At 45.7% G+C, this 23,137-nt stretch overlaps 1 protein-coding gene across 1 annotated transcript in view; it reads right to left on the bottom strand.

Moving 5' to 3' along the window:
• The window catches only part of SLC22A23 (solute carrier family 22 member 23), a 175,575-nt gene that overhangs the window by 14,702 nt on the left and 137,736 nt on the right, over positions 1–23,137 (bottom strand). Inside the window, exons 6-10 of the mRNA XM_025044915.1 lie at positions 13,981–14,108; positions 6,076–6,178; positions 3,455–3,687; positions 1,753–1,785; positions 407–530 (exon numbers count right to left, since the gene is read on the bottom strand). Of these exons, the coding sequence (XP_024900683.1) occupies positions 407–530; positions 1,753–1,785; positions 3,455–3,687; positions 6,076–6,178; positions 13,981–14,108 (621 nt within the window). The remainder of the gene's footprint in view (positions 1–406; positions 531–1,752; positions 1,786–3,454; positions 3,688–6,075; positions 6,179–13,980; positions 14,109–23,137) is intronic.

The raw sequence follows: 23,137 nt of genomic DNA, 5'->3' as shown, positions 1-23,137 counted from the left end.
AAAAAAAAAAATAAGGCCCTTCCTACTTCACTTTATTTTGAAGTCTCTTAGAAGAGTTGACAGTATTTGATTTCAGTTGAAGTATGGGTACAAGTTATCTACTGACTTCTCTCTTTTTCCAGTCATTGCCGTGTTTCCTGTACGCCAGAAAGTTCCCTGTGCTCCATTCCTCTGACTCCTGCCTGGATAGAATGCAGAGTCAAGTTCTCACCTGACTCTCAGTTGCCTCGGGGTCAGGGTGGAGCACCCTGTCTTAAAGTTCACATGCTCAGTGCATGCATCATCCCTGTCCAGAGGCCAGGGCAGGACAACGCTGATGTTGGTTAATTCCCCGGGAGCCTTGCTAAACAGGCAGCCCTTCCTGGATCCTAAGAACACATCCTGTGGGGTGTCTCCCATTACGCACCTTATTACCGTGGGTGTGATCTCTGCACAGAAGAATACACTGAGGCTTCCTACTGCATGGGAGGCAAACATGCCCACGATGGAAAACGTGATGGAGAATTTGTCCTTGACACTGTCACTCATACCTGAAGGAGAATGAGAAGGGGATGGTGAAGGGTGGGCAGAGGGAAGGGAAAAGGAAGCTGGTAAGGCCAGGGAAGAGAGAGCAGGGGGAGAGGGGAGGAGGGAGGCCTGGGACCTGCAAAGGGTCTCACCTCTTCCCCACTCTCCAGCGTGAGGTGCAGACTAGGGTGCTCAGTTCCCTCTGGAGATGGAGGAGCACCTCCAGGCCTAGGAGGCCAGACCCTCTTGGCAGAAGAATTTGCCTGGGTTCCTGTGAGTCCTTTGTGGGTCTAGAATGCTGGAGCACATGCTGACTCTCCCAGAACTCCGTAGGCCAAGAGCCAGCCAGGCAAGAAAAGTGGCTGGTGGTCTCCTGCCCCAGCCTTCCATGTTGGCTTCAGAGGAAGGCCTCAGCACTCCAGAGAGCCCTGGCCATTTGGGCCTCAGGTTTTCCCAGTCCAATACATAGGACACGGTATCTTAGGCTTGAATTAAGGGAACAAAAACTCAAATAACCCAAATAGGAGAATTTACGGGCCTGGAGGTAAAGGGCTCTACCAACCCAAGCATCTTGCAAATGGCACAAGAGTCTGACCTCACGCCACGGTGGTGTCTAGCGTGGAGCAACAGCATGCGGTCAGGGGCGGGGGGGTCATACATTTGGAGCACAGTTAAGGTCCCTGCAAGGCTGCACCAGAACCTCAGGGCTCTCACTGTGGAGGGCCTTGGTGGCATAGGCTAGGATCAGGCCAGGCATATATGACCAGCAGCACTGAAGTGCACAGCAGTGACTCTGCTGTCCCAACGGCGGAGAGCAGCGAGCTTGTGTGATTCGCAAGGGGGGACAGCAGCTTTCCCTGGCAGCACGGTCAGTTAGGCCTCCAACACTCCTGGGCTTTCTGATCCCGTTCAGGCACTGTCCATAGACAAACTGCTCACTGTGGGCAGCAGCCAAGGGCCCATGCTGACTGCCGGTGCCAGGGGAAGAGGTGAGGGCATGCATAAAAGCTGAGTGCAAACGGGGGAACGAGCCACTCTTTCTAGAGGCAAGAGGGGGTAAAGAACACAAATGTATGCTTATAGTGTCCAACCTACGGCCAACTTCAGCTGCAACTCTTGGAGAGTAAGGGGGAGGAAGAGAAAGAGAGGAGAGGGAAACCACAGATCCGTGAGTGTTTATGAAAATGCCCGTTTGGATGCAATACAAAGAAGACGACACGCACGGCATGAGCATCTGGGGCTCACCTGAGTCTGGATGCTGGCTGTATTTTCCAATCACTGGACCACAGAGATGACGGCATCCATACGGAAGAAGACGAAGAAAGTGGGGAAAAAAGGGACAAAGAAAGCATGTTATGTATGAAGAGACTACTGTGTGTTTCCGTGTGATTGCTTTTCAGAGAATTCCTTCCAGGTTTGGGACCAGAGTGCGAGAGAGACGGAAAAGACTTATGGGGGCACTCCTGGGCACTGGCATTAGCAATTGACTCAAAGTGCATTTTGTTCTGAAAGGCAGGCTATCTCCCACTGGTCTCAGATCCTGGGGAGAAAACTGACCTCTTCAGAACAGAGTCTAGCACACCTCCCGACCTCAAGCCAAAGGGTTAATTTCATTGTGTATAAAATTATTCACTGCTCATTTGTGCTCAAGGGAGCATTAAGTGCTGCGGGGGCAGACCTGCCAGGTGGCATTTCTTGTGCTCTTGAGCTCTGATCCTCACATCTACTTGTCCTTTGCATAAAGTTCCCGTGGCATTCCTACTCAGGGACAAAGAGCACTGTGACAGTCCCAGGGGCTGCTGCCCCGCTGCACGTCCACTCGAACTGTGTGAGCTCAGAGAGGCCCCACTGGGGATGGTCAGGAGAGAGTCACCATGTATCGGGGAAAGTCACCACTTTATCCGTTTCCTTGTCAGTCACAGCCGAAACGAAGACCAGTCTCCCAGCAAGATGCAGAATACACAAGAACTTGCCCAAGTTAGAAACATGGCTCCTGGGGCTGAAACCAGTCACTCTATAATCCAGTTTGTACAATAAGGCTGAGAAAGTTATGAGTCTTTTCTTTCTCTTACTTCTGTAGGATGCTGACTTGTACCTCAGACACAGCATGCAAACCTGAAATACTAGAAGGCTTTTTGTTTTTTCAGTGCCTCTGATCTAGGTGCAACTGGACGGTCACCAAGCCCAATCCCCAAAGCTTAGGTTAGCTCTCCTTGTGCAGGAGGGACTGATAAGTGGCATCTGTGTCCCCGCAGTGTCCGAGCCTGTCCCAGGAGGATCGTACCTGGGTGAGAAGAGGGCTCAGCTGCCCTGCTCACTCATGTCTCGCTGTGGGCAGGTCAGAGAAATGCCTGCTGCTTTTTCCATGCACGGAGGTGGGTGTTTGTGCACGAGGAACTGTCCTGATCTTGCCTATTATAGCTGGAGGGGCTACTTGGATTCCTTAGCTTTTCTTTAAATTATTTTAAACATTTATTGAGAAATCCTTTGCCCCAAAGACAAGCTGATGAGCTTGGGAACGTTTAAGATAAAGCAGTGTCCCAATGCAAGAGCGTCAAAATTTATTTATTTCCCCTTTAATATCACAGGAAAGAAACAAATCCTCTGTTCTTCTCTGTCATGTGATGTATCACAAAGAGATAGTCCGGCTATTAGTGAAGCCACATCCACCAGGACCCTGAGGGCCTTGCATGCCCAGAGTCACTGCAACCAGGAAGGCTCTGAGTTGGAGCTCCAGGGTTGGGGTGGGGGACGGGGAGGAAAGGCAGTCACCGTGCACATTCCAATTACAGCTCTCCTTCCCCAAACTGCTCTCTTCAAGCTGTTGATTTTGGAATAACAGCTAACTGAAAACTGGTCTCAAGTCTCACCCAGCCCTTTCCAATACCCTTTGTTGTATGCCAGCCCCCTCCACCAGGCCCCTCTACAGACCTTCCCCCACACTCACGGTTGAGGAGCCCGAGCTGCAGGAGCGAGGCCAGGGCAGTGAGGATCATGAAGAACAGCAGCCCTCCCCTGCGCCCCAGGAACCTGACCACCACGCACATGGCCAGGCAGGATGCCAGGGCGATGCTGGCCATGGTGTAATAGTCAGCGTAGAAGTTCTCGAGGGGTGGCACCTTAACCTCGTGGCCCATCATGCTCCTTGCGAAGCAGTGGTGGATTCCGTACCCTGTCAACCTGTGGGAGACACACCATGTGTAAACTCATTTAATCCCACATTGATACCATAAGAGCTATTGTCAGACCCACTTCACAGATGGGCAGACAGGCTTAGGGAAGTTAAATGGCTTGCATAAAGTTACTCAGCTGGCAAGTGACATCTTCCAAGACACACTACCTATCTGTGTCTCCACCTCTTCCTTGGCACTCAGGGTTCTGGAAACTTGGGGATCCATCCAAGTCGAGAACTACTTACTCAACCCTTTCCTGTTGCTACTTGACAAAGGCACCCTGAAGAAGCCAGTAGGAAGTCTGGCCAAACAGTGGAGACTTGGTTTCAATTCTCAATTTACTGCCGTTTTCCTCCACTGCCCCTGGTTGAGCCTCATTACTGCCCGACAGGATCATAGAAACCTGCTGGAAAACGTGTGTCCTAATTGTTACAGACAGATGTCTACATTGGGAAAGAGGAATAAATACGTGTCCGTGCACACTCAGGGAGGCTGAGCCATGACGACGCATACCATGTGGGCTCTTTCCAGGGCTCAGAAGGGCCTTTTGGGACGTGGCCGTGTGTGAACCCATTCGTTATGTCAGGGCTCAGAGTCCATCTAGAGCTAAAACTTCCCTTCTCTCTCAACCACCCTTGTGTATTTTCATCTAACCTTGAGAATGTGTTGAGGTCAACTCAACAGACTGCCATCTCCCACGGCAGGAAGCTTCCCTTTGCCAAAAAAATGCATTTTTACTTGGGATATATTCAGCAGAGGACCCAGCTCCCATGTGCTATCCTTTCATAATCTAGCAATTGATGAGAGTCAGTTAGTCTCCTGGGATCCCCGATGACTGTCTCTTCCTGGCCTACTGAGGTCTCGGGGAAATCTTCCATCTTTTTGTTCTGGTAAAAAGGAAATCCTCTAACCACAAAAAAATTTTAAGATGACAAAATGGATCCCCCTGCCCCAACAGGAGTCACTAAAATGGAAACTTGCCATCTCGTCTTTGTTACATTGTGTTTTTTCCAAAATAAAACTTGGAAAAGTCACTCCATTCTTAACAGTCCCATTGGCCTAGCCAGTGTTTGCCCAAGATGGTACAGTTGTGTGGCAGCTGTGCCTGTAGCCAACTCTGGGCCAGGAGGCTAAGGCCTGAAATCTCAGGCCCTGACCAACTGTGTGGACGTGGCTGGTCATTCCCTTGCCTGGGCTTTGGTTTCTTCACCTGTAGGACAAAGGTGTTAAGTTAAAGCTGAGCTCTCCTGTCACTTTGTTAGTAGAACCTTTTGTATCTTCCCCAAAATTTAATCTGGAACTCCAATATCGAGAACTGATTAAATGGTGCTGCTTTGGTAGAAACAGCTGTGAGGAATGGTGGGACCAGACTCGACCCTAGGCTTCTTTCTTCACTTGTCAGCAGTCCTGAGACCTTTCATGAGTGTAAACCTCAATCCCCTATGACCTCTAACCCCAAATGAGTAACTTACTCCCCTTGCCTAGATGACCTCTAGCCCTATAGGAGAGTTAACCCCCCAGATGACCTCTGACCCTGAATGAGGGCCTACCTTGTGTGATCAGGAAAGGACAGGGATTCAGGGATTCCTATTGTGTGATTCAATAGGAAAGACCTAGGTACTGAACCTGGGACAGGGGCTGTCAGGACACTGCGTGAGTGACTGGGGGATACAGGGTCCGAAACCATGGCAGTAGGGCTGGATGTGGACATATGCCTCTTGGTGCACAACTGGGGTTCACACTGGGTTTTTAGGCTGGCCCACTACAACCTGTGGCTGCCTTGGGGTATGGGCCTCTGACCAGGGCTGGGCTGCAGACGCTGGCTCCAAGTGGGAGCAAGGCCACTGAGCAGCCTGGGCTGAGGAGACAGCCAGGGCCCCAATGGTCTCAAATGCCCTCTCCTGTGCCAGTATCTGGAAATTCCATCATGGAGTCTCTTCCTCACTGTGCCTCTGAAGGAAGTACAATCACTGCAAGGCAAAGAGTGAGACGGAGTTCCATGGATGTGAACCTGCTCTCTGACAGTCCTAAGGATGCATGTCTATGGGACTAGCTCAGGGCTCCCCGCCTGTGCAGCATGCACAGTAAGATGCCTGGCCTGCTGGGCTGGGGGTAGCTGGCTGGGGCCCTAGCTACCCTGAGGTTGGGAGTGGGGTCCATATCTTTCAGTACTTGTAACCTTCAGACCACCAGTTAGGAAGCCCTGACAGGCCTATCAGGCTTACCCAGGGCCCCTTAGCAAAGAGTGGAGCACTAGGCAGGCCAGAGGGCCCAGCGCAGCCATGATTCAAAGTCCCGCTGGGGAAGAGGAGGGCTCTGTGGCCTCTCCTCTGGCAGCTGTCCTTTCCGGCCCCTCCCTGACCTCAGCCACAGATGTGTCCCTCTGGTGACTCACGAGTTCACACACAAGACCACGATGTTCTTCCACAGGTTCCGCGTTCCCACCACTTTCACGATACAGACCTTCTTGGGCCTCCGGGAAAGCTCCTTCTCCAGCTCTGCAGAGAAAGAGAACCCGTCACCTCTCAGCAAGACCCTGGATAGGCAGCCTCAAAGGCAGCCCCATTTCCTTAATTCGGGCATCATGACGAGAGAACTTTCTCTTTTCCCTTAAGCCAGGGAAAGGACCTGGCTTTCAGGACAGAAAATGGGCTCGCACAGACTCTAACTTTGCAGTTCAAATTTCTCCACGGGTCTGAAGGGAGCCATGGCACACTGTCAGTATACAGTGCCTCCCCACTGCAAAGCCTTTCCTGGGAACCAGGCAAGGCACACAAATGATCATTCCACTCTGGCTGAGTACAGAACTAAATGATGATGTTCTAGGTTCCTGAGCACTAATTAGGCTCCATGCACATCAGAAACGTGGTTTGTTTCCTTATAGAGTCTGATCTATCTCAGTCACCCACTGCTCAGAGGCCGGGAAAAGCACACAAAGCACACGCCGATATGCTCCTTAACTCTGTGGGCAGAACGTACGATAGCTGTAGCTACTTTTTCTGTAACTGTCCCTTGAGTGCACATATCTTCAAAAGAGAGATAAATAAATGGAGGAACACGTGTGCTTATATATGTATATATACACATGGGTATATGTGTATGTTTTAGTTAATGGTCAAAAGTCTTTGAGAGCCAGACAAGATAGACAATGTTTTGGCTCAAAGTGTTGTGACCAACTCCAAAGTTATGAGAGTTTCTTGTGAGGCTCGAACTAGCTCCAAAAGCCATTCTGAACAAACTCTGATGGTGCTCCATTGCCACCTTAACAGGGTTAATGAGTTTGCTAAAGTCCTGGTGTTGACTTAGCAATTTAACAAGGAAGTTCATACAAGGCAATGCCTGCCCCTCCAAGGTCTCCATATGAGACTGAGCAGAAAACCCACATGTTTAGCCTCCCAGGCCCCTCCCTGTTCTCCTAGCCAGGCTTATCCTTGGAGAATAATTCCCTACCCTGGAGCTAAAAAAAAAAAAGGAGATTGAACCTATCGGGTGGGTGGCCAGTGCTCCTCAAGACCGTCAAGACCATGAAAACAAGGAAAGACTGAGGAACTGATCAGAGAGGACTGGGGAGATGGGATGACTAAATGCCATCCTGGATGGTATCCTGGAGCAGGGAGAAGTCATTCATGGAAAGAATAGTGGCATCCAGATAAAGGGAAGAGTCTGGTTAGCAGTAGCGTGCCAATGTCAGTTTCTCAGTTGTGACAACTATACCATAGTTAAATCAGATGTCAGTGAGAGGGGAGACTTGTCAGGGGTATTCAGAAATTCTGCACTACCTTTGCAACTTTTCTATAAACCTAGAATTATTCCAAAATAAGTTTACTAAAAGTAAAAAACAGCAGTGGAAGTGGAAAGGCCCCAGTAACTGGGGAAGCTTTATTGCTGGGAGGAAATATGACTGTCTCAGGAGGGGCCCAGGAGCAGCAGCTCCCTCAGAGGACTGTGTCTCTGAAGTGACACCACCTGCCCTTGCCTTACTTCTTTCCTCTTCTACCTCCTTTCTGCCATCCAGTGGCAGGAGGGTCACAAACCTCATTAGTTACAGTTTGAAGGAAAAGATGTTGCTTAACCATAAGGGTTTAGGAGTTTTTTTAATTAAAAACAAAATTTTTTTTTTAGATCAGTGTCACCAGCTGGGACATAGAAGGGAGAAGGAAAAACCTTTCCTATATCTGAGGGATACTATGCCACTTGAGTTTCCAGAACTTTCTTCCTTTCCATATTAAGGTACAAAGACTGAGGTCTGTGCACAAGCCAGAGGGCTGATATTTTGGCTGGCTGTCCACAGACCTTCTCCTGAGGTCTTCCTGACCTTCATGTTCTCCCCTGTAACAACAGTCTAATTTGATTTACAGACTTTCTTTCCCCATCATTAAATACCTAAAAAACTTTTAAAGCACACGGAGATATTATTGTTAACAGGAAATGCTGGATCCAATGATATGAGCGCTTTGCTTTTGTAAAACTCATCAGGAATCAACTATAATAGCTACACTTGCTCACTATGGAAATCTTACAAGAAGAAAATCTAAATTTCCATTAGCATATTTACATAAGTTTAAAGGTTGTTTTTTGGTAATGTGGCCCAAACTTAACTCTAACACATTATTGTATATAAAATAGATGTTGATAAAGAAGTTGTAGCAACTGTAATCATGATGAGTTAGTTTTTTTTCTTCACAGCACTAAATTCTAGAGCCCAAGTCTAAAGAATTGACTGCAGCCTACAGAGGTAACTACATTATTCTAAACGGAATTAAATTAACCCGTCTGGAGATACTGATATTTTCTCTCTGTTACACACATCACCAGCCTATAAACAACATAAAACTTGTTCAGCACTAGGTCTGTTCTTCTGGGCAAAAATCCACCAGCTCTGAGTTATAGGAAACACTAGATGACTTGAGACCTCCTATGGTAACTGGATAGGTGATGGAAAAGGCCTTTCCATCTCTCTGGTTATCAGATAGATATCTCAGGGACTTTCCAAAGTCCTTACACATGAAAATAATAGGAGTAAAAGGGGGCATTGAGAGTTGACCACCAAGGAAACAACTGTGAAAGCATTTCCTCTCCCTAACTCTTCAACCCTCTTGATTTAGAGCCATCGGAAAAATTTCAAAACAGAAAATAAACAGAGCCTATTTACCATTGACAAGCCAGGCACCTCCTACCTCATCCTGCAGCCCTTTTCTGCCCCTGCACCTTTGTATTTCAGCTGATCATTGTGTTGTATGACCGCAGGGCACTGGTATGGCTGGGTGGGGTCTCTTTTCCCAACCTGGGGCACAGCAAGGGGTCTGAGCCCCGGCAGAGACCCAGCTTTTAACCTTTTTGTTGAGGTCCTTTGGCAAGTTAGTTGCTCTGTGCCTCAGTTTCTTATCTGTTAAGGGGAACAATGCCCCCATCTTGGAGTACTGTTATGAATACCAAATAAAGGGGGCTCTGCACGGCCCTCAGTGCCCCAGTTGACCCAGACTGTCCCAGCTTCTCAATAGTGACTGCAGAAGGGAAGGTGTCCCTGCAGACAGACTGGAAATGTCATGACCTCTCCGTGGTTTAGAGATCCAGGGGAGGGGCCTAATTATGCTTCCTGAAACAGCAGTGGGAGAAGACAGTGGCAGACCACTCAAGGCCAGCCTCGGAGATGCAGGGAAAATGCATACCTAGGGGGCACTCGCAGTCCCTTAAATGGGGTTGTGAGATAGAATGGCTTTGCTTGCGTACACTGCAAATGCATTCCTGGAGAAACTGGAAAAACATCAGTTATAGAAATGAAAACGAGAAAAGATCAAAAAGAAGCGGGGGAAGAGGAGTTAAAAAGGAAAGAGATCAGAAGGAAGAGCAGCAGTGGCACTTGGCCAGTCAAAGGAAGAGAAGCAGTGGCACTTGGCCAATCGAATAAGTGTGCTTCAGAAGCAAGCAGCAGAGGACAGCACCTTGAGGGATTTTACCGTAACATCACCTCAGTCAGCCCATTCTAAAAATAACCAAATCTCCCACAAGGGACCCAGCACTGCAAGCCTCTGTAACTCCCTCTTAGTGCACATGGCTCCAGCCGGTGAAGCCTCCCACCCAGGCAGGAGAACAAGTTGCATGCCACAGTAGTTAGACATGGGGCACTGGGGGCGACCTTAGTTGCATCAGTTGCTAGTGATGTGACTGGACAACTTACCTAATGCTGGGGACCTGAGGTGGCCTGATACATGGACCCTCTTCTCACCTCAGGTTCCAAACAGATCAATAAGACAAAGACTGAGGCAGGTGAGGGCAGAATCCATGCTTAATCACTGAGAAGGGCCTGAGGTTGGGACACTTGCATCTTACAGATTCACCTGCCCATCCTGGCGTGGGTGGGGTAGGATGGCTTCTCCTGGGTGCTTGCCAGAGAGGGCCTGATGGGCGAGGACACAGGACTCCACTCTCTGCATGTGGCTCACTCCCAAGGAGAAAAAGAGGGGAGCGAGTTCACTTTCACTCCTCAAGGCTGGCTCCTTTCACGTGAGGGAATGTGGGAAGTGGGGAAGCAGAGCTTCCTAACACTTAGCCTCTCTGGGCCCCATTTCCTCACATGTAAAGCAAGGATGATCTGACTATCATCCTCCTCAGGCTCTGATGAGGATCAATCGCATGTGCAGTGTTTCACCCCACACCTTCTGGGGTCACTGCCCAGTGACTGTCTGCTAGTGTTACTATCAATAGGAGCGCAGTTGAGTGTGGCTCTTACTCCAAGATTTCTCTGTGCAGCGGGTTGCAGTCTACATGGCCACATTTGAAACCAGCAGGACTCTACTCCTACAGGAAATGTTCAAAACATTGGGAATTATGATACAAGGAGAGTGGTCAGTACTTGGACACATCATGTGACACTAATGGTTATAGGATGACACTATAAGAATGATACTCGGGAGCACATCCAAATATCTACAGTAATTTGGTTGCAAACTCCACTGAGAAAATCTGCCATGTTCGATAATAGACCAAGATGTCTTTAAAAGACAAAAGAGCATGGAAAATTTTAGTTTTCTTCTAGCCTGAATCTAAAGTTAGGAAGTACTGACGGGGGCAGGAACCCACCCCCACACCTCCTACCGCACTCATATACCTATAGGCAAACCCAAAACACTCATCTATCCAGAGGCAGCATAACCAGCAACTCTGGCTGAGTCCCATGAGAAATTGCCCTAACTCTTCCTGACCACGGGAAACCACAATTCATTTGTTCAACAGCTATACATGGAACGCCTGCTAGGACTCAGGTCTTCTGCTAGTGCAAGGGAAACAGTGGAACCCAGCTCTGTAGACACAGGGCAACAGGTTCTAAGGAGCCACACAAACCATTCCTTACAGCTGGATGCCGGCAACAGGGCAAAGTGCCTGCAGCTGTGATGGTGTACCACTGGCGGGCTGGCTTAGGCCTGGGGAGTCAGGCTAACCTGGTTCCTGAAGAGCTGGCCAAACAAGAGTGGGGCTAAGGATAGGGGACTCAAGTGGAAAGGCCCTGCAGAGAGGAGGTGCCTGGTGCATTCTGAGAGCCCAACAAAAGCCAGAGCATCTGTGAGAGGCAGAAAGAGGTGAGACAGGGTCTCAGAGTGGCTTGAAGGACTTGGAGATCTAGCCTACGGGCCCTGGAAGGCTACCAAAAATTTTTTTGAGCAAGTGGTGATGTGAGGGGAAAGGTGGCAGCGAGGATGGAGTCAAGGCAGGTAAGAAGCAGAGTAAGAGACTAAGACAGTGGCAGATGGATTAGCTGAGGCGATAGAAAGAAGATTCCAAGCAGAAAAGTGAGTCCAGCCTAAGAAAGTTGGAAGTGGCCAATTTAGATGAAACAGAGACTTGCCTTCCCCTAAGCACTCAGCTGGCTTTTGCCATGGTGCTGTCATTAGTGTGTTGGCAGTGAGCAGGATCCAGAGGCAGATGTGAAATGAGTGCCCCCAGGCGTGGATGCTGTGATTTCCCTCCTGAGTGGGGGTAAAGTCATATGTGCCAGCCCCCTCTCTCCCAGCCTCCTTCTGGGGCACCGGTATAGAAATAAACATCAGCAAAACTCAAAAACAAAGAAAGGGGGAAAAAGATTTAATATCACTTTCCCAAAATAGAAAGGAAACGAATCAGTATAATTTGGATTGAGAAAACAAGCTTTTCCCAGACAATATTTTAACCTGAAATAAGTGGAACATGTGATTTAATTAGTGAAATGCCGGAAACAAATTATACTGAAAGACTTAAGAGCATTAATCTCCTAATGAATGGAGCCTGGAGAAGTTTGGGGGGGACAGCTGGACATTCCAAAATCAGCAAACATGGCCCCCAAAAAGAAAGGTTAACTCAATATTCTTCTTCTCCATACAATCACATTAGTATCTCTGTCACCCTCATCTATCAGCTGCTTCCGCTGGACTTCCTGGGTTCAGGTCCCAGCTCAGCTACTTACTAGATGTGTGACCTCTGGCAAGACACTTAAACTCTCTGTGCCACAGTTTCCTTATCTGCAAGTAGAGATAATTATAGTACCTCCCTCATGGGACTCAAGTTGTCAAGAAATATTATATATGCCAAGTACTTAAGATTAAATATTAGATATAAGTTAACATCTGTAAGTCATTTAGAAAAGTGACTGCCGTACAAGCACTTTGTAAATGTCCTATTTATGGTCACTGTCACTAAACTTAGAGACTACAGATCCCCTTTGCAAAGCACCAGCACTCATTGCTCTTCACGTTAAGCAAACCTGACTCACGTCCTTCTTTATTCCAGTAAAGCAAGGGCTCTGGGCTTCCTGAACTCTTCTACCTGTGCTGCTGTGCCAGGCTGACCAAGCCTGCCCCCCGTGTGCAGGTGGCCTACCCTTACTGTCCCCACCTCCCAGGTCATGAACACAGGCCAAGGCAGGGATGTTGTCCTGGCTGAGCAGCATCTAGGTAACTTCTACTGATACTGAGCTCCAGATCTCTCAAATCAGGAGTCTAAAGAACAGCTTGTCTAGGAACCATGGAATAGGTGAGTCCAGACACCCTGCTACCGGCCGGCGTGCTCTGACTTCCCTGAGTGAGATTTCTCAGGTGTTCCTTCTCCATCAAGAATGGAGATCTGCAGGGCACATGCTCCTTCTCTGTTCAGGTGACTTCTCACCTGTCACCTTGGAGCCAGGCTCCCTAACCCTCTGATTGTGGACACTACTACCCTCTATCCCTCTGCTCTGTGGAGTTTTCTTACAGAATTCATCCCTTCTGACTATTATACATTTAATTGTTCACTGTTTGCCTTTCCCCACTTGCCTGTAAGCTCCATGAAAGTAGGGCTTTGCCTGTTTTCTTCTCTGTTTTAGAAAAGTGCCTGGCACATGGCAGCAGTTTAGTAAATATCTGTGGGATAAAATTTCAGATCACGGGGGTAATGGAGGGGTGGGGGAGAATGTGCATATCTCTCTGGGACAAGGGCCTGCAGATGATTTTCCTGGGAAATTTGTAACAGCAGTACCATCAATACCAGGTCTTCAGGTTGGGGCAGTGGGTTAGAGCTTGGGACTGGTCTACAGGGGCTTTCAGAAGGAGGTATGTACACCTCATGTGTCAGAATTTCTTCCAGTGCTTATTAAAAGTGCCAATTCTTAGGGCTTATTCCAAATTTACTGGCTCAGGATCTTTGGGTGCCAGGGAGGGCCCAGGAGTCTGGGTTTTAACAACCTCCTGGTGATATGCATCTGTAGCCTGCAAGCCCTGACCTAGCTTGCGATGATGCTCCTGACACACATGAATTCTATGGATATGAACCCATATACTAGAATACTTCTTTTCCACTTCTTCAGTTGTCCCACAAAGAGGTCATGACAGATATAGACAATAGCGGCTCTCTGAAGGTCATACTTAGGAAAAGAGAGGTAGTGAAGGCCAGAGGCACCCTCAGCCAGGACTGCCGGCATTTAAACCTGGCAGGCAGGCAGGCAGGAAGGCAGGGCTGTGTGCCAGACACAGGCTTTTCTACCCCTTCCAAATATTCTCTTGACAATCAGGTGCATGTTAGGCTCATGCCTCACTTCTGGGTTTGGATGGGCTATGTGGAGCCCCACAGTGTGTTAGACTTGATCAGGAAAGATCCAATAACTAGAAGGTGGAGAGAATTTCAATTTGCCCATGTTCCTAGTCTAGCTGTAGACCAACCATCACGGGAAGTTAAACAGCTATCTAGGGCAGCTGCTTGGTAAAACAAGACCAATCCCAGCATCAGGGAACTGTTCTGTGGTTCAGGACAGGTGATGCCTCTCCCAAGGCTGGCAGGGCTACAGGGTTATACTCACCGGGCATCACGCCTTTGATGTCACTCTGGGGGTTCATACAGTTCTTCTGTGTGAAGTGCAGGATTAGCTTCTTTGCAGACTCAAACTGCTGGGTAGCCATCAGCCACCGGAGGGACTCAGGGAATACCCTTCAAAGATAAAAAGGAAATCCATGAATGTTTTCTGATACTGAAGGGCATTAAGAAGTGCAGATTATGTCCTGGGCCTGTGAACTTTGCAGGAAGCATCGAGCTGTGGAGGGCCAATAAAACGCTCAGGACTCTCATTAACTCAGTCAGGGGCAATAAGGCTGTGGGCACTGGAATGTTGCTAATTTTCTTTTAGAAAGTATAAAAATTGTGATACTTAATACGTGGCAGACAGGAACAACATCCTACCAACTGTGTCAAGAAATCAGCGTATGTACACTTTTAAAAATAAGCATGTCTAAGCAATTCATCGAAGGGCTGCTTTTGTTATATTTTGTCACAAAAAACAAATACTAATAGGATAATTTTAAGTTTAAAAAAATGCCCCCGATACCAGCAACCTGACAGTTATTTTCAGTTCTTGAAGATCTGAAGACTGACTGACTTTCACAGGTCTTACCTACAGAATTAGTTTCATCTTGCTGCTAACTGCAAGTCACGTCTCCCTGAGATGATACCATAACACAGCAGTTTTCAAGTTTTAGTAGCAACAGATTCCTTCCTTGTTTGTTTGCTTTTAAGATAAAATCCGTGAGGAGTGCCAATAGAAAAAAAAAAAAACTAATGTTTTATTATCCATGCATTTTATACAGAATTAGTTTCATCTTGCTGCTAACTGCAAGTCACGTCTCCCTGAGATGATACCATAACACAGCAGTTTTCAAGTTTTAGTAGCAACAGATTCCTTCCTTGTTTGTTTGCTTTTAAGATAAAATCCGTGAGGAGTGCCAATAGAAAAAAAAAAAAAAACTAATGTTTTATTATCCATGCATTTTATAACTTTGTGTTTATGACAATAGTCACAAGTCAGTCAAAGAACAATGTGTCAGCTTGGAGCAGGGATCTGTTCACTTTTTCTGTAAAAGTTCAAGAAGTGGTCCATATTTTAGACTTTGTGAGGCATAAGGTCTCTGCCGTTAACTCCTCAACTCTGCCTTGTGTGCAAGCAGCCAGACAACAGTGTTCCCTTAGAACTTCATTACAAAACAGGCGTCACTCCTGATTGGGAGAAGCAAAAATTGGAAATCAAATGACAGTCTTATCCTTTGTCAGCCCAGGGCTTCAGTCATCACTGTATTTTATTTTAGTGACATAGTATTAGAGAGTCATGATTGATACTGATCAGAAGTTATCACTGTAACCACCCAACACCTGCTCTGCAAGCTCAGGAGAGTCTCTAAAGTAATCCAGAGGCTGGAAAAAGTTATCAGTGGTGAATTTTTATTTCAAAGTCACATCACTGATGATATCTAATAACTGCTGTCTCTCTCTTACTTATTTGAACAAAAATCAAGTTTCTACTTGCTTGTGACTGCATTTTGCAGAATAGCCGGGCAGGTTCTCACTGAATTTGTTGTTATATTTGGGATAGTCTGATTTGCATGTTAATCCATGCTAGGTACCTGGGGGGACTTCTCTCTAGTCCACCCTCCTGTGCAGCTGCATGGAGGTGCAGGAGGCTGTGTGCCTGCCGAGAGGAGGCGTCACTCAAGCGTTATTAAGACAGGCTTAGAAAGTCTCATGTCTTTTCACCTGGGAGCCCAACTGGAAAGACACTAAAACATAAGTTTCATATTACAGGCACTAATTTTTATTTTTTAATAATCAAAATTAATGTTTGTTTTACTGGTCTCTAGTTTTTACAAATTAATTCTGAATAACATAATTCAGGCAAAGAAAAACAGAGTATATTATAATAGACACTGAAATTATATAGATATTAACGTCTTGCCATCAGATTTTTCTTTATAATGAAATAACCTAACACAAATGCCAGCCTATACATCACTCATCTACATCATTTTCATCTTTCTGATCTATTTGGGTTCAGTGTCATTTTCTAATTTCTTGACACGGACACATGGATCATTAACTTTAATTCTTGCTTTCTAATGTATACCTTTTGGGCTTGAAATTTTCATCTAAGTATCATTTTAGCTACATTTCACAAGTTTTGATAATGTAGATCTTGCTTTGATTTGATTCTAAATATTTTGTGACTTCTATCAGGATTTTTCCTTACCTATGATATACACAAATATAAATATATAAAAAATATAAATGTTACAAAACATTTCTAAACATACAGGTTTGAGATGGGAGTAGTGATGAGGTTGTGTTCTTGTTTCATCTTAATTTTATTAAATCGTTATCAGAAAACAGTCTGCATTAGTGGCCTCTTTGGTACCCCTTGAGACTGGCTTTCGTGACACAGGATGTGATCAATCTTTGTTTATCTTTCATTTGTTCACGTAGGATTCCGTACACAACTATTAAATCAAATCAATTCTTTGTGTTGTACTTTCTCTACTTTAATCTGCCTGATCAAGTTGTTGAGCACTGAGAAGTGGGTTACTCTGCTCTGATTGTAGATTTTAGGTCCTGATTTGGGCAGAGCCCTCCCTGCACTGGCTGTTCTGAGCGGCAGGCCCCATGGTGAGTAATGGCAGGAATTGAGGTGTCGATCAGGGACACTTGAGCAACACGGGGGAGGCTGCTAGACAGATTCAGGCCAGCCATGAAGGACCCCTGATTTCAAGATACCCCATATGACATCCCACAACACGGCGGGCCACCTTCCACTGCATATAACTACTGGGCACAGAGGCTGCGCAGAGTCCTGCTGGCTCTACCTGGCTGTGGCCTGTGGGCGGGACCAGGGAGCCACTTGGACCATGGTGTGCCATCCAGTGAGGGTGGAGTGTGAGGTCACATTACCAGCACCAACCAGAACTGCTGCCTTTTTCACCAAGACATGTTTATGAGTAGTTCAAACATACTTAGCCACTTTAGGAGAATCTTTTTTAAAAGTCTTCTCAGAAAACCAGTTAATATGTTATAGCCCAAGTTGTTCTGCAGATGGTCTCTGAAGTATAAAAGATAGTGTATAACATGTGAAAGTTTTGAATCCTTTTAAAACAACATATCAAATGTTTATGGAACTAACTCCACAGCAGGAAATGGATTTTGAAAATCAAGACCATGAATGAATGTGATGCAGGTGAAGAACAAGGCCCAGAGGACAGGTAGCAGCAGCAGGAGGAGCCCCAGCTCCACTTCTAGGGGGGTAGGGTGAGGGTGGTGGGGGCCTGTCAGGATCCCAGGTATCCAGGGCTGCAGGCACAGGGCAAGTAAACTAGCAAGGAAACATCATCCATGACAACTGGGTGGTGAGGTGCTCCCTATAAACAGTTCTGAGCTCTGAATGGGAATTAACAGTGTTAGGAAAATACAAAAATACAAAACCACGTGTACTTCATGTCATTTTGCTGTCAAGGAAAAGCCCTGCATTATGTATAAAAGGCAGACATTTTTGTTATTGAAATCAGTCTAGGCTTTAAATCCCAGCGAAGACAGCTGCTCATCTCTTATCAGGACCTACAGCACCCTTGCTCTTCACAAGGGTCTCCTTTTCCTGGGTTTTGAGACTACAGAAAGAGACCAGAGAGGCCTACAGGGAAGGAAGGCCTCCTGAGCAGTCCAGTGGTACACGGGCTTGCAGGCCTCAGGGCACTGCCTTGCTCCCAAGTGGCCTGTCAGCTTCTATCACTTGTTTTTGTCACCCTCTAATTGTGCTTAAAGACAAGAGAGTTTGGCTAACTAAAAATTGATAAAAATAAGTACATGTCCTTATGAGAAATGGTAATGAGCAAGTTTCTTCCTAGAGAATCTCTGAGAATTGCAAAGCTAATAGAAAAGGTTTCAAGGACGGTACCATTACAAATGCATGGTGTGATCTTAGGATTTAAGAAGTGAATGTAACCTCTCTTGGAGCTCAAATATTCATTTGGTCAACAAATTATGTTTTTTCTAATATGTATTGATCATTGTTATTGCAAATATATCCCAAGTATATACATCCCTGACCTCAAGGAACTCAAGAGTTCTATAGAAGATCTCTGTAAATAAATAGATAAATAAAGTAATCTCTTCCTTACCTCTATCTCTCCAAGTGATTTGGATAGAAGCCTGCACAGTATGGGATATAAGGGAGGTGGGGGGCAAAGAAGAGAGTGTGTGGTTCTAGGAAGGGTGATATAGGGGTGGCCAGGGAATGCTCTGTAGAGGTGGCATATGCTTGGGCTGTCTTCCAAGATGAGCAGATTTTGGTCAGATACAGCATGCCATGCAGTATGTGTAGGGACAGGACCCAGAGAGGAGGCAGAGGGCCATGAAACATGTTTGGGGAGCTGCAAGCTGGTAAAACCGGAAGGCTAGATATGAGATGAGAAGAGATAAGGAGAGGAGAGAGAGGCAGGACCCAGGCAGCAGAGGATCCTGCACGTTATGGAGTCTAACAAGCAGGAGCCATCCAACTAGAATGAACCAAAGTAAAGAAGCAGGGCTCTCCCAGGAGATTTGGGAACAATAATGGGCAAACTCCCATTAGCCATGCATCCTCATCTCCAGTGGCAGGTAGCATTGCACACCACCTTCCCCACGACTGGATTTACAATCACCAGGCACTCTTCTATACATTTCCCATGTGTTTGGTTTTTTCAAGCTTGTTATGTGGTAGTAATATTATCTACATTTCATAGATGGGAAAACTTAGGCACAGAAAGTTCAAGGATATTGTCCAGATTCCAGAGCTGTTAAATGGCAGAGATGAACCCAGGCAGTCTGACTCAGGAGCCCACATCCTTTACCTCAGTGAACAAAGAAATAAACCCCACATGCCTAGATGGCACAAAGATTACTGTTCTAGTGATGCTTTTGTAGGTGTTCCAGAATGCCACAAGCTCAAAGGGCATATGTGTGGAAGGAACACTAACGTTTTACGGTGCCCCCACATATTTAAATTTTCTGCAAAGTCATAAAGAACTCATTGGACTGTCAGCCTATGAGAAAGCCCAGAGATGGCTGTACTAGTTTGGATAATGTGCAGTGTGGCCACATTATGGGAATTTAATAAAATCTCTCTTGACGAGTTCGTAATGTAATAACATCATACAAATTAAAAAGCCAGCCAATGGCTCAGGCTCTGGGAAGAACAGAACTGAATCTCAAGAGAAATCATTCCCAACAAAAATAAGAGAGCACGGTAGGCAGCTGGAGGCCATGTCTGCCTGGTACACACTAACGTGCGGATGGTGAGAAAGTGACCTTGAGGATGACTTCTGCAACCATAAAAGGTAACCAGGCATAAGAACCCCTGGGAGATGGCTTTGCAGTGTCTGCTAGAAGCAGCTGTGGCTACAGGAAAAGGAAGCGGTCCATGGAATGTATGGAAAAACAGGAAGTTTCAAAATCTGGAAGCATTTAATTTTTTCAAGCTCATTATGTTAGTATACTATTATTATGCCTCTTTTACAGATGAGAAAACTGAGGCAAAGAAAGTCTAAATACATTGCCCAGATTACATAGCTAATAGCTATGTGGCAGAGCTAGATTTGAATGTAGACAGTCTGAATCAAGAGATTCTCAGGTTGTAATTGCTCTAAGCTGGTGGTCCAGTGAGCCCCAGGGCTTCTGTGGATAGGATGTGGGCAAAACTAAGGCTCTACTGGTCCTGCTCAGTCCTAAAGCCCTGCAGGAAGCGAGGGGCAGCATAAGGATAAGCGAAGAGCACTGCTGGCAGAAGTCTTATCTCTTCCCTGCTGATGGACTTCTCGCCCTAAGGCAAATGACAGTCAGTCCTGAGGCCTTCTCCAAAACAGGTTCAGGACAGTTAGAAAGTCCACAATCCCTTATTCAGAATTCCAGAATCCAAAAGCCTTTCCGTTTAACTTACTTGGCAATGAAACCTGAACTGGCCTGAACTCACTGGAGGTAGAACAGGACCGCATGGATGTTGAGTGTCTTAAGCCTTCAGGTATCACTCTTCAGGCAGCACAGACATTTCACTGCAAAAATATTGACTATCTGAGCCACGTAGCCAGAGATCATGGTGAGAGTTCAGCACACCAGTATTTCTGACGGGCAACTGTGGGCGGCACGTGGACAAAGCATATGGCGTCTGCCAACGGTGCTCTTGGTGCTGGGCTGTGTCGGGGCGCCCTTCCTGGTTCCAGCAACCATCAGCGGTGGGGTTACCATTATCAGAGAGTTATGCTGAGAAAACGAGTCAAAGTTTTTTGCCATGAAATTAATTTTTAATTAAGCAAATCACAGATAAATCTATCCTCTCGCTAAAAATTAAAATATTCCAGAGAAGACAAAAGCCCTCCTTGACCTCTTGCCCCAGTCCCGGTGCCCTTGCACTGCCCTACTCCCCACCAGGAGCTAACCCCTTGCCTGATGGGTGTGGATCCTTTGGGCACTCACACACCCACGCATCTCAGCGCTTCCTCTGCTATTTCACTGTCCTCGCTTGCAGTGAAAAATGCGTTTCACTCTCAAAAATTTCCTTCCTTTTGGGCTGCCACACATTTGCCCACCTTCTGGTCCAGAGACTGTCACCCTACATGTTGCGCACAGTGGCTTCGACTCAGATGTAACCCACGCTCACTTCCGACTTGTGAGCTGAGGACACTAATCCAAGGGTGATCTAACCTAGAATGACAGGAGCAACGTGATTTTCCAGCATGTACTTGGAACATAAAACCACCACATGGATCTACAGATCCCTTCTCCTGTGGCCTCAATTATTCTACAAAAAGCCAAGAACCAGAAATTAAGTGAAAAAAGCCTTTGACTGAATAACATGGAGGTTACAGAGCCCAGCCACTGAAAACAGTCTTTCTTCAGAAAAGAACCTTTAGGGTCTCCCTCAGACACCTGAGTTCTAGGTTAGGAAGCCCAAAGCCACAAACAGGGATGAGAGAGATATTCAGAGCGGAAGGGGAATGCTGACTCGGGGAAGATAGCAGGACAGCCGCTAAACACAGGAAAGCACACGTGTTGCAACCTCCCTCAGGTAGGTATAAGACTTGACATACCATGGACCCTTCTGAAGGTTTACGCTACTTTAACAAAGACATGCCTGATGCCATAATGAAAACCCTTGAATCACTCATCAAGAAAAGGCAAAGTTAAAAAACTAAATTTCGGGGCAGGAGGTGAGTGGTGATCTCTGATTTGCACTTAGCCCAGCCCCACAGTACACAGCAGATGAGCTGAGCCCCTACAATGCTTCCCAGGTGGTGGGGGTGGCGGGGTGGGGGAACACCAATGGCAGGCTCAGATCTGGAACTTGGACTTTAGACCTCTAGAGCACTGTAATTTTCTCCACATCACACTATGTTTATAGTTTTGCTTAAAAAGCAGAAAAAGTTTTTTAGAAAGATACCCACAAAATAAATAGCTACAATAAATTGTTGATTCTTAAAGAGTGATATGGAAAATCTATTTACATGGAACCATTTTCCCAATGGTATCACATAAATGTTAGTCTATCAAGACAGAAAAATTTTCCATGTTTCCTAATTGATACCACAAGATGACTGTTCCTCAAGGCTGGATGTCAGTGTGCAATTCAAACAAGAACCCACCTCTCCTCCTCTTTAGCACCCCCCCACCCCAATTCGTCACATGCCTTTCAGACCATGATACTGTAGAATTTGATAGTAATATGTTGCTTCTGATGCACTTTCCCATCTTTGTACTCCTGCTTTTTCTATTATTTGGCTAAGTCTCAAGCCCATCTGATTTATATTCATGGATCTGTTTTACATCTCTTAGTCCCTGTAACCTATAACTCAGTAGAATCAGTAATTAAAACTCAATAATGTGATACTTTCATAATATTATAAAGTTGTTATTTTTTTCCTTGACATTTAAGACTAAAATCAAGTCTTCCTTTCACCCAACTGGAAAATCTGACACAGACTAATATACTATCTAGGCTGCTTTCTTGCTCATTCATTTAACACCTGCTCTGATAAAATGCCGGCTTGGCAATTCTCTACGTTAAAAGCAAGCTTATCCTCTTTAAATTACATGAGAACATTTATTCGTAAAAAAAATATAGACAGGAAACAAGATTAACTGCTAATGCTCTATTAATTTTATCTTCAAGTCATTTGTTTCTCTGAAGTATTTAGTTTTAGGGTGATACACTTGTAGACAACTTCATATTGTGATGCAACGTTACATCATTCATGAAATAAATGTGTACTAAGCATGCTCAGCCTGCCAGTAGAGAAAAACATGTAGGTTAATAAATGCCTTACAGGGTAAGAGCATCTATCAAATAGGTTTACCTACCAAACGCAGAGTGAAGGACACAGTGCGGATGCAGGGAGAAGAATCATGAAAGGCTTTGTAGAGTTAGTTTCCCTGAATATGCATACGAAAAAAGTCTTAGACTGTGCAAAGGGTAATTTTTAAAGATTCTAGTTGTTGACACTTGGGGTTCTATCAAGTATCACAGTGATATGAAATTCCAAAAGATTCTCCAAATAAAAAAATTAAATCGAAGTCTAGAATTGAATTAAATACCAGTTTAGGGAATATCTTAAGTTTCTGGTTCAAAGCTCTTACAAAACTATAGAGTTGGTTCCAGTAGGTAAGTTTCACTTGGATTTTTTTTTTAACTTTAGTTCTGTTTGGTATATAAAAAATTAAGGTAAATAGGTTCAGCTCAGGAGATAGCAAATTGATAGGAACTGGCTCTTTAAAAAGAAGTCAAGTTCATGATTTGAATTAAATTTAGTAATTTAGGAAGAAGGGATGAGCATCATGAAATCAAATAAAAGTTGGCTCTTAGGATGGTTAAACCTCAAAGTTTTCCTAAGGCAAATGAACTCTTCTTGCAAATCTCTTTGTAAAACAAGGAATTCTTTCGTAGTTTACATGGCCATCCCACTAATTTTTCTGTCACATAAACTCAGAATTTTGTGTCTCTATTCTTTTTTAAAATGATACATACCTTAATTAAGTTCCATAATTCTTCCACTATAGAAAAATTATGGAGGGAATATATCAGGAGTCCTGGGTTTATATACCAGATTTGTGACCTTGGGGAAGTCACTTAACACTCCAGGCCTCAGTTTCTCCACATCTGTAGAAAGGGGGGTTGGGTGGGG

The sequence above is a fragment of the Pteropus alecto genome, unplaced genomic scaffold, assembly GCF_000325575.1.
Source record: "Pteropus alecto unplaced genomic scaffold, ASM32557v1 scaffold121, whole genome shotgun sequence".
NCBI classification, from domain to species: domain Eukaryota; kingdom Metazoa; phylum Chordata; class Mammalia; order Chiroptera; family Pteropodidae; genus Pteropus; species Pteropus alecto.
The sequence above is the reverse complement of the archived record's forward strand: the minus strand, read 5'-3'. Positions and strand labels throughout refer to the sequence as shown.